Source organism: Aquarana catesbeiana, linkage group LG04, assembly GCF_042186555.1.
Source record: "Aquarana catesbeiana isolate 2022-GZ linkage group LG04, ASM4218655v1, whole genome shotgun sequence".
Classification (NCBI taxonomy): Eukaryota; Metazoa; Chordata; class Amphibia; order Anura; family Ranidae; genus Aquarana; species Aquarana catesbeiana.
Window position 1 is genome coordinate 669,132,489 of NC_133327.1, and position 19,173 is coordinate 669,151,661.

Here is a 19,173-nt window from a genome sequence, read left to right on the forward strand (position 1 = left end):
AATCTGCTTTTATTGGCTTCATTACCCCATTACAGGTTGAGGTGGGAATTCCTTTTCCTTGGGAACTTGTATCTGGATGGTGGGATTCATCTTTATCCTTGCTATACAGTTAGAAAAAAAAACTGTTTGATACCCATATATGTATATTCAATTAGGTTTATGTATATTTCTTGACATTTTTTTTGTTTGTTTAGTAGCTACTATACCACGCCGTTTCCTGAAGAAGCCTTACGGCGAAACACGTTGAAGTAAAAGCTTGGAAACAGCAATGTAACTTACAAAAAAAGTAGTGTTCTCTTTCCATAATGGATGTTGAAGTTTTGTATTCAATGTTTTAACCTCGTTTTATATGTGATCTAATAAACATTTTGTTTTAACTGGTGTTGCTATATGGATTTGTACAACTGCCACTTTTAAAGTCCTGCCTCTTCCTTCCATTGTCTCCTATAGGGTAATAAATTCCTTCCTCATCGCCTGATGGCAGTCAGGCATTCCCTGGATCAACAATCTCTACCTACAAATGTTAATCTCCGGTTATATTATGTGCACAGAGGAATACATTCAGCCCTATTTAAAACAAATTTAGGCGAGTTCTCAACCCTAGAATAGCTAGAAATAGAGAAGGCAGATATAGAAGACATAGAACAGGAAACTAAAGAACCATTTGAAAATGCAAGCTCTGTCTGTCAAACACGAGGGGATGGTGAAGAACTCTTGGGTTCTGGAGAGAAGTACAAAATCAGAGAGGAAGTATTACAAACCTGCCCAATGCACTTCAAAGCAGAACTTCACCCAAAAGGGGAAGTTTAGCTTTATGTAACCCCCCCCACTCCATATTTGGTACTTTTTTCGGCGATGGGGGAAGAGTGGGTACCTAGTTTTGTTAGGTCCCCGTTCCCACCTCCTTGCCCCCAGCCTTCCGGGAACTCCCACCTCCTTGCCCCCCACAGCCTTCTGGGAACTCCCACCTCCTTGCCCCCCCCAGCCTTCTGGGAACTCCCACCTCCTTGCCCCCCCACAGTCTTCTGGGAACTCCCACCTCCTTGCCCCCCCACAGCCTTCTGGGAACTCCCACCTCCTTGCCCCCCCACAGCCTTCTGGGAACTCCCACCTCCTTGCCCCCCCACAGCCTTCTGGGAACTCCCACCTCCTTGCCCCCCCACAGCCTTCTGGGAACTCCCACAGGTCCCATAAAACTGTTGCACCATTAACAAAGCACAGTACAGCTTCCGCAGTGGGAAGCCGGCTGTGGAGCTCCAAGCAGTCACATCCAGCTTCCCACAGTAAACATGACAGCGCCTGGACCCGAAGGTGGCTGAAGGGCCAGCTCCGGTGAGGACAGTGCTGGATCCTTGGACAGTTAAGTGTACCATTATTCTGACTGGATTCACACCTGTGCGATCACAGACCTTGCATGCGACTCGCACTGCATTGCTGTGCGATGCAAATTCAGTCACACAAACTATATGGATAAAATTCACATTCGCACCAAAATTGGGCAGGACCCTTTTTTGGTCCATTTGACAGTTTACAATGCGACCCGATCTGGGGGTGCCATTAACTTTACATCGACACCCCCAGCGGTTCACAGAGGTCAGTGTGTGATTCAGGTGCAATGCGGGAACTGGCATGGAATCGCAGTGTTTCCTGCATCGCACCAGTGTGAACTGGGACTAAGTCAGCAGCTACAATATTTGTATATTATAAAAAAAAAAAAAAAAAAAAAAAAAAAAAAAATGTTTCTACAGTGAAGAACCGCTTTAACCCTCTACACGACCACGCTCTAGCCAAATGACGATAATCACAAGTAAATCCGACAGGCTGATTGTACCCAAGTTGATCGATCAACTTGGTACATTCAGCCTGCCAACGCAGGGTTCCAATCTAGATTCAAACAGTCTATGGCTGACCTTATCCTTTTAGGTGTTCATTTCTCAGCTATAGACGTTCATCATTTCTTAATCCAGGTGTGCACACAAGCTTTTCACAGACAAAACCATAACCTACATCACCATTGGCAAGATAGCTCAGCTTAAAGTGGAGTTGCACCCACTTTTACAACTCTTCAGCATCCCTCACTAAACTGTGCACTGTAAACAAATTGGTTTTTTTTTTTATTTTTTTTCTCAGCACCTACTGTATATCTGCTGTATTCATTTTTCACTTCCTCCTCCCTGGCCGCGGCCCATCACATCATTTCCTGTTTGCAATGCCTTCTGGGAAGGGGCGGCAACTTCCTCTGAAACTGCCGTTGCTATGGAAACCTGACCTGAAACCTATTACACTGCTTGTGCTGCACTGAGCATGTGTGAGATCTGCAAGGATGAGATCCAGGAAGAAATACAGTCTGGCTTCAGATGCCCACACTTAAGATGGTCACGGCCTGCTGTAAAGTTATAAAATAACAAACTACTGCTATAAACTAACAAAACAGACCTTAGTTTACAGACTAACTTTACTAGAATACATTAAGCTTGTGTATTATAGGGGTATTTTTATTTAAAAAGTATAATTTCGGCCGGAACACCACTTTAAATCACAAATTAAATATACTAAAAAAAAATTGTAAAATGTGACATTTGTACTGCAATTATACAGTCAGTTACCTGATGTCTTGAAACTGCAAGCACCCAACGCAGGTGGAGCTGGGGGCTGTTTTTTATCTGTACTTGATGAAATGACATCTGCGCCCTTAGTAGGTGGTGCAGGCTTTGAAATAGTGTCTTCAATCTCAGACTTCCCTTTACTAAAGTCTACTAACTTATCAGGAGCTTGAGGACTCTCTTTGGCTTTTTGCTGCGAATGCAAGTCTTCTGTTTTCTTAGGCTCATCTTTCAGGACAAGATCATCCTGCTTTTTAACTTCAACTTGATCCTCCTTGCTAGGTTTTGAAAACTCCGGAACAAACGAAACAGCGGATGGCTTTTCAAAGTGCGTGGTCTCGGTAGTGTGAGGCACCCCTTCAGAGAAGACAGCTTTTCCAAATGCTTCCATCTGTAAAGGTTTCTCCTGGCTAGATAGCGGTTTAACTGGTTCCTTAGCCAACAAATTTGTATCAAAACCGTAAGACGCAGTCTCTGCATAAGCTTTATTCACAACTTCCTCGGGCCACTTTTGATCACTTTCTTGTTCCTTTTTGGATGTCTTTTCAAAGTGCACAGGCTCTTTGAAGGGAGGCACCTCTTCAAAATAGAGTTTTTTTCCAAACGCTTCCATCTGTAAAGGTTTCTCCTGACTAGATAATTGGGTAACTGGTTCCTTGGCCAACAAATTTGTTTCAAAAAAGCCAGATCCGGTCTCTACATAAGCTTTATTCACAACTTCCTCCTGATCGCTTTCTTGATCCTTTTCAAATACATCATGAGACTTCACGTTGCCCATTGAGGTGGCCTCTTCCTTTGAAATAACTTCTGCCTTCCAATGCTTGTATGACGGTTCACTGGGCTCTGACTCTGGAGAGCTTTCATCATAATGTGCAGTATACTGGGAATCAAACTCACTTTTCAGGGCCTTTGAGAAATCGGTAACTTTTTCTGGTATGGTCTCCTTGATCAAGTCGCATGCTATGGATATGTATGGTGCCTCAGCCTCTACGGCTTGTGCCCCTTTCACTGGCTCAACATGTGCCACAGTGGTTACCTGCTCTTTCAAGCTTTCCTTATTAGTGGCATCTTCATATGATGGAGGTTTCTCGGATTCAAACTTTATTTTCTCTTCACTGACCACACCATGTCCTGCTGGGGAAAAGCCAGGCTGTGAGGCCGATGTCAATGGTGCCTCCATGACAATATCAGGAAGAACTGGTGAAGAGACGGAGTTTGAATCTTCGAACAGGGATGAGTTTTGTGTTGGAGGGGTAATTTCTTGTGATGCTTTCGCAGTGGTCTGAACCAAATCAATTTTTGGTTCGTAATTAAGCTTTGGTATGCCAAGGTCATATACCTCACTTTCATAAGCTTCTTGTACAATATCAGGGGTGAGTCCTTCAGCTTTGCTGGAAGCCTGGGCACCTACAATTCCAGATTCATTGCTGGATGTGATGTACTCTGCTTCTTTATCAATGCGCTCTAGGAAAGGATTAACCGTTGCAACGTTTGAACCTAGATGGGATGTTGGGCAAGTTTCTGTTCCATCCACACCCTTCTCAGATTTGACTTCAGTAAATGGATTTCCTCCATATGCCAACGGTGCGGCCTTTTGTAAAGGAGCAAGCGTTTCATAACTGGAGGAATTGGATATAGCGTCAGGAGATGCAGGAGATATATCAGATAGGTCTAGGTCCCTCTCTTCAATGTATTTACCTTCAGGCTTTATGGATTCAAAATTCAAATGACTGACATCGCTTTTAAAGTCGAGAGCCATATCTTTAAAGTCGTAGCCCACCGTGCTAACAATTGGTTTGAAGTCCGCATAGTGTTCATCGACTGCTTCTTTGAGATCTGAAAATGCTTCGTGAGGCGGTCCAACAGACTGAAGCATTCCTGAAAACATCTCTTTAGCGGACTGGGTGTACAGTTTTGCTTGGTCTACAGATGCAGACTCCAGCTGAGACGTGGGATGTTCAACTGCATAACCTCTATCGGAAAAGATTACATCTTCAACACCTCCTAGACCAAAAGTGTATTTGTAGTCTTTTCCTTCAGAATAGTCAGTCTCTGTAGAGTACCTTGGCAAAGCTTCTGGGGTAGTAGAGTCAGCAGAGAAAGCGATAGTGGCTGTGTGCTCTTTAGGGTAATCAGCAGACAGAGGAGACAAAGAAGGAAGGGTAGTAGTAGATTCAAACAGCAGAGATGAAAGGTCCTCTTTGCCAGCTGGCTCAGTGCTAGAAGGCTGCTGCAAATCCATTACATTATCTGTAGCGACCAACAGAAAGGAAAGAGGACAAGCAGAAAGAAAACTGATTACTTGAGGAAGAGTAACAGGGAACAGTGTTAGCTCAAGCACTCAACGCAAGAAATTTAGTCAGCTTAAAAAGGGGTTTACTGGTTTAAAATGAGAAGCAGACTCATTTCAGGAGAGCTACAGAAGACATATTGCAGATAAGAGGGAAGGGGGGGTTCGGAGGAGGCGGGGGAAGGGGTAAATGGTTGTAGAAATCAGAATTCACTCAGTCTAATGAAAGACAGTAGTAGGCACTTTTAAACCACCAGAAAAAAAATTGCATTGAAGCAATAAACAAAGAAAGGGCTTGTGGAAATTACCAGCTGTTTTTTCATATATAGTGGCTACTTGGCTCTTGGAATTTGACTGGTCCCTTCTGGTAAATAGGAGGCTCCGAAATAGGGCTCCTTTCAATTAAGGTTAACAACCCCTTTTAAACTCTACCAGTCACCAGTGGAAGCAACCTTTTTTTGAAGCACCGGTATTATATTTGATTGATAATCCCCTGTCCTCCACATTCCTTTGTGGATTATGAGGACCTGACAGCATTAAATGTGCAGAACGCCGACCAGAAGACAGCACTCTCCATGAATCATTTGGGGTACCAGGAGATCTAAGTGTGGTCCTCAAATGTGTGCGTTAATTGCACACCTAGGCAAACCTCTTAGAAGGATAACTCAATTTTTGTGGTGCGGGGGGGGGGGGGGGGGGGGGGACTGGGGTGTTTACATTCATCGCAGAAATAGAAAGAACACAATTCAAAGATAGGTATCGTCTGCTCTCATTCCACTTCTACCATCTGAACCAAAATGACCAATACATTAATTTACTTGTACACTTGTTAAGGCTGAAGTTTTTTTTTTCTTTGCATAATAGCATTGGTCCACGCTTGGACCAATGCATGCATGCCATATCCCTGTGTAAGCTGCAAATCACTGTAGAAGTCACTGCTGTCAGGACAAGGGGTGGGCAAGAAGGAGCAGGGAGGGCGCCGCTTCACCACCCACAATCCCTAAATCAGGAGGCTAGCAGGGCACAGATTTATGTCTACTGACGCCACAATGTTCCAGTTGCCCACGGACAGAAAAACACAAAAAAAAAAAAAAAAAAAAAAACACCACACACACGTACCTTCTATATGCTAGAGAGCAAACAATTGGCCAAAACATGCAGAGGACACTCCATGGCATCCACGGACAGCTGGTTTAAAGTGGGCTGAGAAGGGGTACAGGGTGGTACACCCATTCCACTGCATGTATTAGGAGGAGCATGGAAGGGGGGGCACTGTTCTGCATCCTTACCCCGGGCACAAACCAGTCCCACTTCTGGCTGCTGCAGTGAAAGCACCAGTCTGGGTCCAGTACCCTGCGGCCACAACAATGCATAGTAACCACATGGGGGTTACACGGGTGACACTGTCACCATTTTTTTTTTCAATGAATACAATACATTTTCTGAATGGAAGAAGTGAACAGGTGAAGTGGTGATGTCACAATCTTCAACTCATCCAATCACAGAACGTCCTGTATTCATTGGTAAAAACAAAAAGGCTTTCTGTGGTGGTAGTGCCAAGCAAGCACTCCCCTGCAGCTGCAATGCAGAATTGCAGCCGTATTCCTAAAGACTACTGCTATAGCTGTAGTAGCAGTATCAGCCATTTGCAGCTTACAGTTGCTCAGATATGAGATATGCAAAGTAAAGCAAGAAAAAAAAAAAAAAAAATCACACCTAAACTTCAGCTTTAACAATTCAATGGTTTTCTTGCCATCTTCTGTAAAGCCTATGTGCTAATTACTAAAGACGTGTATTAAAAAATTTTTCAAATATTTTTTTCGGGAGGAAAAAAAAAAAAAAAAAAAAAAAAAAACGCAAGTACTTCTGTGGAATTTTTTTAAAATATAAAAACTAAAATTTATCCTAATTCTTTAAGTAGGTCATAGCCAACCCAGTGGGTCAAAGCAATGTGGGGCCCTTTGCCTGGTGTTTGGACAGATGCAGCATTATCCACTACTCATGAATCCAATTCAAGGCCCTCTCATTCACATTAGTTTGTAAATCTGCTGTTAAGTATTATTGTTAAAGAAGTCGTCTGACTGCCCTTACAAACCTTTTGACTGTCATTTGTCATGAGAAGCCACCAATCCTACCTTCACCTTTGCCATATACAGGGGTTACATGTGGACATGGAGCTTGGTGGGACAACTTTAGAGTCACCCAATATGTTCAACAGCTGGCACATGTACTGAATGTTAGTGCACAAGCAGTGCTGAAGACTAAACCAATATTCACATGTGCCTGAGGTCTGGTAAGGCTGATAAAAAGGTCATACATTAACATTGCTATGTATGCAATAATAAATATGTATTTTTTTTCAAATGTAACTAGGGTAGGAGCCGGAATTTGGCTTAATTTATGTGCCTCTTGCAATTTACTGTATAGCATCGCTCAACAGAAAAGGAGGATGCTGCACTGGGGAGTCAAAGTGTGCAGCATACAAAATGTGATCACAAGGAACATAGAGAGGACTTCATGTGTCTCCCGCTGCTCCTTCCCTGTCCACTGTATCCCTTTACAGTCTAACATATATGGCCTCCTATGCTGTAAAGATAGGGCTGTGCTAAAGGCCTGAATGGACAAAAATGCAGATCATTTGGCAGGTGAACAAGTTACCTTATTAATATTTCATCTGTGTATTACAGTATTTGACTAGAGATCATCCCTAGGCATATTATGGGGCATTTACATCTCATCAATATGGTGAAAAGATAGCAATCCTGACCCTTTTGTATTGATGAGAGGGAACTTAATGTTTTAGGGTGTCAGGCCTTGTCCTGTATATTAGGTGCCCATTCCTCCTGCATCAGAAGGGGTAAACTTTCTGGTAACCCGTTTAGTAGATCCCACTGTGGGCTAGATGGGAGTCAGTCCTGACTCCATGAAGATAATATGGGAGCATTGGGAATATTCTGGAAGATTCTGTACAAGCCAAGCCCTCCAAAGTGTCCTCCCCACCTACAGGGCTTAAATGGAGAACCTCCATTTTTAAATTAGAACTATGGTCAAAACTTTTTTTTTTCATTCTGGATAGAGCAAGGGAGGGTTATAACCGCTGTCAGATTACCCCCAATCAACATGTCCCATTGCAGAGATTTTCCTTCACTTCTGGTCCCATAGCCAAACAGGAAATCCCAGCAAATTAAGGGAAATTCCTTTGGGGACCCCCAGGTCACCAGAACCAATGGCTGCATTGGAAGACTTCCCCTCTATTACTTTTCTGGGGACAACCCAAAATTTGGGACCCTTACTTTTAATGATTAAAACAGGCCAAAAAGAGGGAGACTCACCCTGACGGGGGCACAGACAACAATAAAAACTGACAGGTGTCCTAATCCACCTCCACTCTATCCAAAACTAAAAACAAAAAAAAGCTTTTCCTTTAGTTGTACTTTAAGCTCCGGGGACAAGGCGAAACGCATTGGGGAGTGACTTGGGCAAAGGCTACCATCTTCCTTATGTCATATGGCTTTGCACAGTGTGCGGCTCAAAATTTTCCCTGGGTTGGATCTCTACAACACCAGGACTGTATTCTTCTCCCCCATTAGATAAGTGTGCCTGGGAACCCCCCAAACTGTGCTGCTTTGATAAGTTTAGAACACCATGCTTAGAATAACTACTTCTAAGGCACGCTATATTTTTATACATCATTAATATTCTGGTTAAGAACTGGGGATGGAGATTGTTGGAGGGGCTTTGTTATCTGCTTTGGTAATGGTCATTTTGCTTCCATGCAAAGTATTAAAAAGTGTTTACACAGCCGTATTAGAAAAGAAGAAAAAAAGCAGAGAGGCTACTCTAGGACATCAGAAGCATAAAGCCAGTGTATAAAACAGTGAGAGCGGAGTGGAGCAGAGAGAACTTGCCTGCAGAGGATTGCATCAGAGGTACAGATGAAGCAGGAAGAGGAAAGAGGTTCACATCTGAAAAACAAACACAAGAAAGCCTCAGCAGAAGAAGTAAGATGCACAATAGACAAGCAGGGGGAATAGGGAACACAAAGACGACTCTCCACCACACAGGATGCAAGAAAACATTTACATTTTATTACACAGGACAGATCTATCTGGTTTCACATCGTTACAGAAGCACATGGCACACGTTAACATTCATTGTGAACAGCACACCAACAGGCCTGCATTGTGACACACCATAAAGTGGTACCGTGCATCGCCAACAAAGGGTGAGGCGTGGTTTGAGGTGCACTGAGGTCCTTGCGGCAGCCGATTCAATGTGAACAGGTTACCATAATGTAACACTGATAAAAGCAATGCACTGGATTCCAGATCATTAAAACCGGTTGCTTATTAGGAACAGGAAACAAGGAGTGCGGTTTTCAGTAATAGGCATCAGTTCCCTTTATTCCATTCCACACCCTTTCCCCCACTGTGTGTACAAATAGCGTTATTCATATTAAAGACATGCTTGTTAATGACAACACATATGAAGAGGAGAGATCTGAAATCAAGCAGTATTTGTACATTAGCTCGCCGCCATTGCAAACCAGAACAGAGTCCCTAAACTTGCTGCATCACTGGAAGATGAAATTGTATCCACATATCACATGCTATTTATTGGCACTGATCAGACTATTGGCGTTACGGATATCCCGCATTGGTGTCCATTACAGGTAAAAGCCTTCAGGACAGACCGGGCCTCAGACACCGGGGATCAGGTGTAATCTGTCAAATGTCTGTCATTGCCTCTGGTAAAAGTAATGCCTGTGTCTCCACTCTGCCGTTACAATGGATGCGGTTCTCAATCCCGCCCATGGAATGGTGCACCCCGTTGCATCTGTTTTTACCTGGAAGAGTTACTTTTACTTTCTGTTTGAATCTTCTGCCCGGTGTTCATGTCGAGAAGTGCCCCCCATCGAATACTGTGTGGTATGTACTGCGCATGCGCCGTACGGAACAGCACAACAGCTGATTTGTCGATCAGCTGGGCCGACGTAACCAGGGCGCATGCGCACATCATAGGAGGTGTCTCTCGATGGGAGATACCATTTCACAGGCACAATTTAAACCTATACAAAACAGCAGGGGGGGGGGGGGGGTGGTTGTGTTGAAGAGCTGGTGTTGTCTGTGTTGCAAGCCGCCCTTTCACACACAAAACCGGGCGTTCAACACAGCAAACCCGCCCTGCAACGCCGACAAAACCGGACCATCAGCACACTGTAAAGCCACCCCGCATCAGCGAGGCAGAGTGAGAACTACGGTCTCCCCGCCCCGCTATTTGTATAGGTTATAATTGTGGCCGTGAAATGGTATCCCCCATCGAGGGATACCTCCTACAATGTGCGCTTGCGCCCTGGTCACGTCACTCCAGCTGAAGTACGGCTCTGTCCTGTGTATGCGCATGCACTATTCGATGGGGGACACTTCGAAAGAACAGCAGCTTGGCGCCCGATCTCGTCTCTGTATTCTCAGGAGCCGGCGCATGCGCAGACGGCGCAAAATGTCATGGGGGGGTGGAGGAGCAGTTCATGGGGGGGTGGAGGAGCAGTTCAGACGGGGGTTCAGCAAGGCAAGGACGCGGGCTACCCATTACCTGCAGTTGATCGACGGATTGCCGACCCCCGCTATAAAAGGGATATGCTTGGTTCATATTTCATGTCAACCATTTTTTTTTTTTACGACATGCCAACATCCCCAATGTAGATATACAGCAGCAAAGAGAGCGCTCTGCATCACATATCCGATACATGATCTGCACCAGACTGATTCTAAATGGGAGGGTATGGTTCATTAGAATCACCTGGTACACCCTGTGTTCTAATAAGGAAAGCTGCAGGGCCTACAGTCCTTTAGAATGTATCTACCCTTGGGGGGGCATCTCCACAAAAAACTGAAATTTAGATTGTGGGGGGCTAAAATTTTTGACTTGCATCTTTGTGAAGACTTCTGGGGAAAAAAAATAAATAAATAATCAGCGAGCCAATCATACAAGTAGTCGATGACTTCTACACACCGACAGTGCTAAATTACAGCATGGCTTGTGTAGCAATTGTAGGTTATATTTTGAGATTCTCCCCCCCCCCAAAAGTGAACTTACCCTTTAATCAGCAAGGGCTGCACATCTCCAGTTTCCATCTTTTAATACAGATAAACATAAAACGCATGTCTTTTGGTCAAAGATTTTTTTCATGTCTTCCTCAAGTCAGACTGCTGCATCTAAAACATGCTCAGAATCAATTATAGCCGATTTGTCTTACATAATATTTGGTGACTTTCCAACACATGGAGATGCCAGCAGAGGTCAGAGCTGATCCTCAGAGACATTGCTGCTGGTCTTATATCACATTGCAGTAAATGTGCTACTGTTTGTTGTCATAGTGACCATCATAGGAAAAAAAAAACCCCCACACAACACAAACAAAAAAAGTCAATCAGAAACAGTAAACAAAAATGTGTTTAAAATACACTATATCACCAAAAGTATTGGGACGCCTGTCTTCACGCACATGAACTTTAATGACATCCGTAGGGTTCAATATTGAGTTGGTCCACCCTTTGCAGCTAAAACAGCTTCAACTCTTCTGGGAAGGCCGTCCACAAGGTTTAGGAGTGTCTATGGGAATGTTTGACCATTCTTCCAGAAGTGGATTTGTGAGGTCAGGCACTGATGTTGGACGAGAAGGCCTGGCTCACAGTCTCTGCTCTAAATCATCCCAAAGCTGTTCTATCGGGGAGATGTTAAACACAGGTTTTTTTATCTTAATACATTAAGATAAAAAGCCTTCTGCCTTTACAACCACTTTAAGGCATCAGCATACCAAGACATTTTGGACAATTTCACTCTTTCAACTTTGTAGGAACAATTTGTAGATGGCCTCTTCCTGTTCCAACATGACTGCACACCAGTGCACAAAGAAAGGTCCATAAAGACATGGATGAGCGAGTTTGGGGTGGAGGAACTTGACTGGCCTGCACAGAGTCCTGACCTCAACCCGATAGAACACCTTTGGGATGAATTAGAGTGGAGACTGCGAGCCAGGCCTTCTCATCCAACATCAGTGCCTGACCTCACAAATGTGCTTCTGGAAGAATGACACTCCTTCACTCCATAGACACTCCTAAACCTTGTGGACGGCCTTCCCAGATGAACTGAAGCTGTTATAGCTGTAAAGGGTGGGCCAACTCAATATTGAACCCTACAGACTAAGGCTGGGATGCCATTAAAAGTTCTTGTGCATGTAAAAAGGTAGACGTCCCAATACTTCTGACAATATAGTATCTAATGTTGCTCATAGGACATGAAGGAGATGGACGCCAAGGCGAATAGTACAGAGACACTCATTTAAAATTACCGCTGGGACTGTTGCTCATGACACTCACAACCTGTCCTCACTAATTTGCTGTTGTAACAGTCAAACAATATGGCAGGTACAGAGGATGGGTGGGAGCTGTGAAAGAGAATAGAGCATGCGTTCAAGTGAACACACATTGTGCAGGATTTAAGAGCATTCTAAACCACCCTATCTACACCTTGTGTTTTTCACCTGTATAAGATGTGCACCGATCATCATGTAGTGTCATGGTGTCATTGGTTGTCCTGTACACAGCCTATAGTAGAGTAAATCTTCACATGCGGTGTCAGAAGGGTCTGTGTTCAAACAAGTAAGCAGCATGACACTGCACAGGTTAATGCACGGCCTGTCTGTAGTGTGAAAACTGACACTTCCTATGAAGGAACTACATACAGCGGGTAGAAAGTATTGAACAATTCACCATTTTCTAGGTACATATTTTTCTAAAGGTGCCAATGACATGAAGATTTCACCAAGTCGGTAACAACCCATTCGATCCATACAAAGAAACCAAAACAAATACACATAACTTCAGTTCTGAACATAATAAAATGGAATGACAGGGAAATAAAAATAAAATAAAAAAGTAATATAGAACACGCTAACTGAAATGTATTTGATACTTGGTACAAAATCCTTTGTTTCAAGGTGCCTCCTGTATGGAGAAACAAGTCCCATGCGTTGCTCAGGTGTGGTTTCGGCCCATTCTTCCACACAGTCTTCATATCTTGAAGGTTCGGTGGGCCTCCTCTATGAACTCCGATCTTTAGTTCTTTCCATAGATTTTCTATTAGATTCAGGTCAGGTGACTGGCTGGGCCAATCGAAAAGCTTTATTTTCTTTGAAACCAAATTGAGTTTCCTTGGCTTTGTGTTTGGGATGATTTTCTTGCTGAAATGTCCTCCATCGTTTCATCTCCAAATCATCCTGGTAGATTTTTATCAAGAATGTCTTGGTCCATTTTTCCATTCATCCTTCCTTCAATGATATGAAGTTTGCCAGTACTGTATGCTAAAACACAGTCCCACACCATGATGTCCTCCAAACCTCACTGTTGGTATGGGGGGGTGTTTTTGGGGTGATGTGCCATGTGCCCTAGAGTTGCCACCTCATCCCTTTAAACCCGAACACATATGAATTACACAGGTTCTGAGGCCAATTAAATGCAGATAAGGCACCAAGTGAGTTTAATTACCACATTAATCAGCCACAGAACCTGTGTAATCAATATGTGTTCGGGTTTAAAGGGATGAGGTGGCAACCCTAATGTGCCCATGGTGTGTATTTTGGCATCCAAAGAGTTCCATTTTGGTCTCATCTGACCAGACTATATTCTCCCCGTATTTCACAGGATTGTCTAAATGTTGTGCAGCAAACTTTAAACGAGCTTCAACATGCTTTTTTCTTCAGCAATGGAGTCTTGTGTGGTGAGTGTGCATACAGGCCATGGCGGCTGAGTACATTACTTATTGTTTTCTTTGAAACCATTGTACCTGCTAATTCCAGGTCTTTCTGAAGCTCTCCACAAGTGGTCCTTGGCTCTTGGACAACTCTTCTGATAATTCTTTTCACTCCTCTGTCAGAAATCTTGCGGAGGAGCACCTGGTTGTGGGTGGTTTATGGTGAAATTATGTTCTTTCCACTTCCGAATTATGGCCCCAACAGTGCTCACTGGAACACTCAGAAATTTGGAAATCCTTCTGTAACCAATGTAACTTGGGGTTAAGTGTAGTACTGTCGATCTGTCTTGTATACATTTGCTGTATCACCATCATTTGTAAATTTGGCATCCACTTTTTCCTTCATTTTTGTCTTCATTATTATGCGTCATGTTTTTTAACTTTTTGATAAAATAAAACCACTATTTTTATACTCTTTGATGTATTTTTTGAGACTTCCCATTAAGAGGAAAACTTCCTATTGTGCATTGATATAGGGATGTGGGCTGGTTGTCTCTTTCCATAAAGTCCTTGTCACCATTCCATGTTCCTTCTGTAACCAAGGCCATTAGTATGTTCTGCAACAATAAGTTGAAGGTCTTAAGAGCTCTTTGCTTTTACCCATCATGAGAAGTTTGTGTGACACCTTGGTAATGAGACACACTTTATAGGCCATCAGCTGAGACTGAACCAGCTGATATTAATTTGCACTGACAAGGGGCAGGATTGCTTTCTAATTACTGATAGATTTCAGCTGGCATCATGGCTTTCCATGCCTTTTTGCACCTCCCTGTCTTCATGTGTTCAATAACTTTTTCCCTGTGTCATTCCATTTTTATCACACAGAATTTCATTTCTGAACGTACTTGTTTTGGTGTCTTTGTATGTACGAACTGCACAGGTTGTTACCGACATGGTGAAAATTTCATGTCAGTAGCACTTTTAGAAATATATTTACCTAGAAGAATGGTGATGTGTTCAATACTTATTTTACCCCCCCTGTATCCCACAATCCCGGGGTTCCTCAGTCTGGTGCTGTGCATGTGATAGTTGCACAGCAATTAGATCTGGCAGGCAGAGCAATGATCACCAAGCTGGGAGAGATGAGGTCATCACATTACCACACCCACATTTGTGATGCAACACAGAGCAAATGGTGAAACATGGACTGGATGCTGTGTGACCCGGAACAAGAAGCTGCCAGAAGCTGTAAATGAATACATGGACATATGGGGGGGGGGGGGGGAATTGATCAACCATGACACTACAAACTTCAGCCACAACATGTAAAATGACGGAATATCACTATACTGATACAGAGTTAAAAAACAGAAACATTTGAAAGTACACAATACCTTTAACTGTGTGTGTATGTATGTATGTATATATACACACATACACATATATATACATATACACACACACACAGCGCAACATATATTTTGCTATTAAATAACATTTCTAGTCATATGAAGTTAATAAGAAGGGTCACCCTTTACAGAGTCCACAGAGTTCCCCTTTTACATCTGATCTCGCAGAGTTCCCTTTCACTGTAAGGGGGAACTCTGCAGACTGATGTAAGGGAGAACTCTGGGGACTCTAACATAAGGGATGCTCTGGGAACCCTGAATTAAGGGGGAACACAGTACTCTGATGTACGGAGAGGACTCTGATTGAAGGGGGAACACTGTGGCATAAAGAGGAACTCTAAAGTAAGGGGTGCTCTGAGAACCCCGATTTACCTTAGTGTACTCACTCAGAGGTAGGAGATAGAAGGGGGGGGGAGACTTCAATCACAGACAGGGATGGATGGTGAGCTCATTCACCCCTTGGCAATCAGCACATTATCCAGATATATCTGAGGCTGCTGGACTTCAAATCTCCAGCCGCACTTTCCTTTTCTAATGAGTGCAGGCAGACAGAGGGGTAGGGCCCAGAGGAAGAGGTCAAGCCCTCTCTCCTCTGCAGTGTGTGTGTGTGTGTGTGTGTGTGTGTGTGTGTGTGTGTGGGGGGGGGGGGGGGGGGGTTGTTAGTGCTGCCGGGAAGCCATAGTCCAGTCTGAATAATATGTCCGGGTTTCAGGCAGTCTGAAACCCAGGCGCAAGATTCCAAACCCGAACTGTCCGGGTGAATCCTGGACAAGTGGCAACCCTAGGTCTGGGGCTTACGCGTGGCCTGTTCCAATTAGCGGACTCGATGTCCGCCAGCACCCACCGATGCTTCTGTACCGACAGAACGGCGATCTGCCTGTGTACTGAACTGAAGACATGGATCCCGTGTCTCTGCTAAGCAAGGGGCACATATTCATGCCCTCTAGTACAATCACCTCCCCCACAGTAGTGAGTAGTAGTAGTACTGGTTAGGCACAGTTAACCCTTTGACCGCCCCCAATGTTAACCCCTTTCCCAGCTAATGTCATTAGTACAGTGACAGTGCATACTTTTTAGCACTGATCAATGTATTAGGGTCACTGGTCCCCAAAAAGTGTCAGTTAGTATCCCGACAGTCTGCCGCAATATTGCAGTCCCGCTATAAAGGCGCTGATCGCCGCCATTACTAGTAAAGATAAATTAAAATTCCATAAAAATATCCCATAGTTTGCAGACGGTATAACTTTTGCGCAAACCAATCAATATACGCTTATTGGGATTTTTTTTTTTTTTTTACCAAAAACATGCAGCAGAATACATATTGGCCTAAATTTATGAAGAAATTTGATTTTTTTTTCAATTTTTTTTTTACTGAATATGTTTTATAGCAGAAAGTAAAATTTTGTTTTTTCAAAATTGTAATTTTTTTTTGTTTATAGCGCAAAAAATAAAAACTGCAGAGGTGATCAAATCGCACCAAAAGAAAGCTCTATTTGTGGGGAAAAAAATAGGTCATAAATTTTACTTGGGTACAACATTGTATGACCGCGCAATTGTCAGTTAAAAGTAACGCAGTGCCGTATTGCAAAAAAAAAAAAAAAAAAAATGGCCTGGTCACGAAGGGGGGTAAATCTGGAGGTAAAGTGGTTGACTAAATAATTTTTGATATGACTTTCAGGTGCTTGCACGGTCCTATTTTAATACAATATATGATGTAGAGATTTGTAGATCAGCCTCTTTTCCCTGCTTGACTATTGAGTAGAGTGCATCACCTGACTCAATAGGTTCCATATACTGAACAGAGAGCCTGGAATAGTCTGTTCATTTAGCAAAGTGAATAAGATGAAGCAGCATTTACTTCAATCGTCCAAATATTTGCCAGCAATAATCCTGCTTTTTCAAAGCTGAGCTCCATGCAAATAGCTGAAATGCATTTATGAGTGCTGTGTTACCTGTCAAAAGGATTTGTATTTTTGTCTATCCAGTCCTGAGATTAGCACAGTCCAGTAAGCCTAGACCCCCCCAGGCCGCTGACCTGACTAAAAGCTCCATATATATTGCAATAGATGTATCATCAATCTGCAGGAAAAGATGATGTTCAGCCTTGAGCTGACCCTCACTCTGGATTTGGGAAGCAGAAGGATTGGCAAGTTTAAAGTGGTTGTACAGCTCCGAAATGAAAAATGAACAAAGAACAGTAAAACCTCGTTCTGCGAGTAACGCAGTCTACGAGCATTTCGTAATACAAGACTTTTTTTTTGTTCCGGTTCGCGAGCGTCGTCTCGCAATATTCAAGCCTCTGCAGTGTGCAGTACTGCATTTGGCCAGAGGTGTGGGGGTGCTGGAGCCGCTCGGAGATTCCCAAGTGTCTCCAAGTGGTCTCGGAGCCTCTCTGAGTGTCTCCGGCGCCCCCCCACTTCTGGCCACATGTGGTACTGCATACACTAGCAGTGACACTGGAACAAATTATCTGAGTTTCCATCGATTCCTATGGGGAAACTCGCTTTGATATAAGAGTGCTTTGGATTACAAGCATTGTTCTGAAACGGATTATGCTCTTAATCCGAGGTACTACTGTATATACCAGGGATATGCAATTAGCGGACCTCCAGCTATTGCAGAACTACAAGTCCCATGAGGCATAGCATGACACCCAGAGGCAGAGGCATGATGGGACTTATAGTTTTGCAACAGCTGGAGGTCCACTAATTGCATATCCCTGGTATATACCTTTATAGTGTGTACCTACCTCAATCCAAAGCACCTAGTGCGATTTCTGTCTCCCTCTGCTTTCTGCACAAGTCACTTTGGACAGGTTATGACAACACTAAGGAATCCTGGGGGGGGGTTTGGGAGGAGATCCCCCAGGGATCCAGGGATCTTTCCTCTCTTCCGTCCGAATTCTGGATAGAGGGAGGGGTGCCCCTCCCCTCCAGAAGGTGATCAACATCCTAAACTGTGCAGGTTTCCCTGATAGAGTGTGTGTGTGTGTGTGTGTGTGTGTGGGGGGGGGGGGTCCATTCCCTCCACTCAGGTCTCAGATTACACTCAGCTTCTTGCACTATGCTGTGCAGTGGATGACAGATACCTTCTTCCCTGCCTTTTGGAGCAGAGAAATAGCCTTTGATCTGGGGGCTTTTAATGGCTCTAGAGAAAAGGTGGCTGCAGTTAAAACAAGTACAGCTTATGTAGGAGGATTGGTTTCATCTCTGTGTATCACCTGAAGTTAGACACTTCATTGGGTAATCATACAGCAGTCCATACATGTGATGTTAAGTTTTCTTTTTGTTTGTTTTTTTCCCCCAGTTCCTGCAATGATTCGGTCTATGTAAGTGTGACAAAGCGAGCACACATGTATTTCTGCATCGCATGTAGGACAGCCCCATTAATTTTAAAAGCGTTGCCTTATACACAAAATCACACACGAGTCCCTGACTTTGTGGCAAAATTCTGCCGCACTGAAATGCAGGGGTGCAGCACATTAGCAGATATGTGGGGGTGTCACCGCTGAGCATCTGCTAAAAAAGGGCAGTGCTTCTGAGTGTCATGAAAAAGTGTCCCTTGACACGCACAAAGGGGAATTCTCATCACTCTGGAGGGATTTCCACTTACTCCTTGTTGTGTGTCCAGGACAGGAAGTAGAGGAGAAAAAAAAAAAAAAAAAAAAAAAAGAAGGGTAATGACAACTACAAACAACCCAACAGAAAGAGCTACAAAATTGAACTGACACAAAGGAACTTGATTTGGGCACCACTGAGAAGTGCTCTACTGATTCATATAAATATCAATGACCTGAGTCAAAGATTTACAATTATTTTGTACAAGATTTCTGGAAATTTCCTGAATCAAAATCATTCTCGATACAAAAAAAATGTAATTATTTGATTGGATGTTCAATTATTATAAAACAATGATGTTATATAATTAAGTTCAGAAATCACTGATTTTATATTCTTGGGATTGGTTTAGAACATCCAGGTGTTTAGTTACCTTCTGTTCGAAGAAACTGGGCTAAAAATGGACGCCCTGTAAATAAAGTAGAAAGTGTCAGTCAAGTTACAGCATTTAAAAAGAACCCTTCAGCCCGTCAACCATCCCAGGTTTTACTATGAACCAACCC

The 19,173-nt window shown here is 43.4% G+C and overlaps 1 protein-coding gene across 5 annotated transcripts in view; it reads right to left on the reverse strand.

Annotated features, from left to right (window-relative positions):
• RTN4 (reticulon 4) overlaps positions 1 to 19,173 on the reverse strand; it is a 97,572-nt gene that overhangs the window by 59,997 nt on the left and 18,402 nt on the right. Inside the window, exons 2-3 of one of the 5 annotated variants that reach the window (XM_073628581.1) lie at positions 8,802 to 8,858; positions 2,607 to 4,853 (exon numbers count right to left, since the gene is read on the reverse strand). The exons of 1 other annotated variant lie outside the window; for it this stretch is intronic. In XM_073628581.1, coding sequence (XP_073484682.1) covers positions 2,607 to 4,853; positions 8,802 to 8,858 — 2,304 coding nt within the window. Of the gene's footprint in view, positions 1 to 2,606; positions 4,854 to 8,801; positions 8,859 to 19,043; positions 19,080 to 19,173 lie in introns of all 5 variants that reach the window. 3 more of the 5 variants (XM_073628582.1, XM_073628583.1, XM_073628584.1) reach the window with 3 other exon arrangements.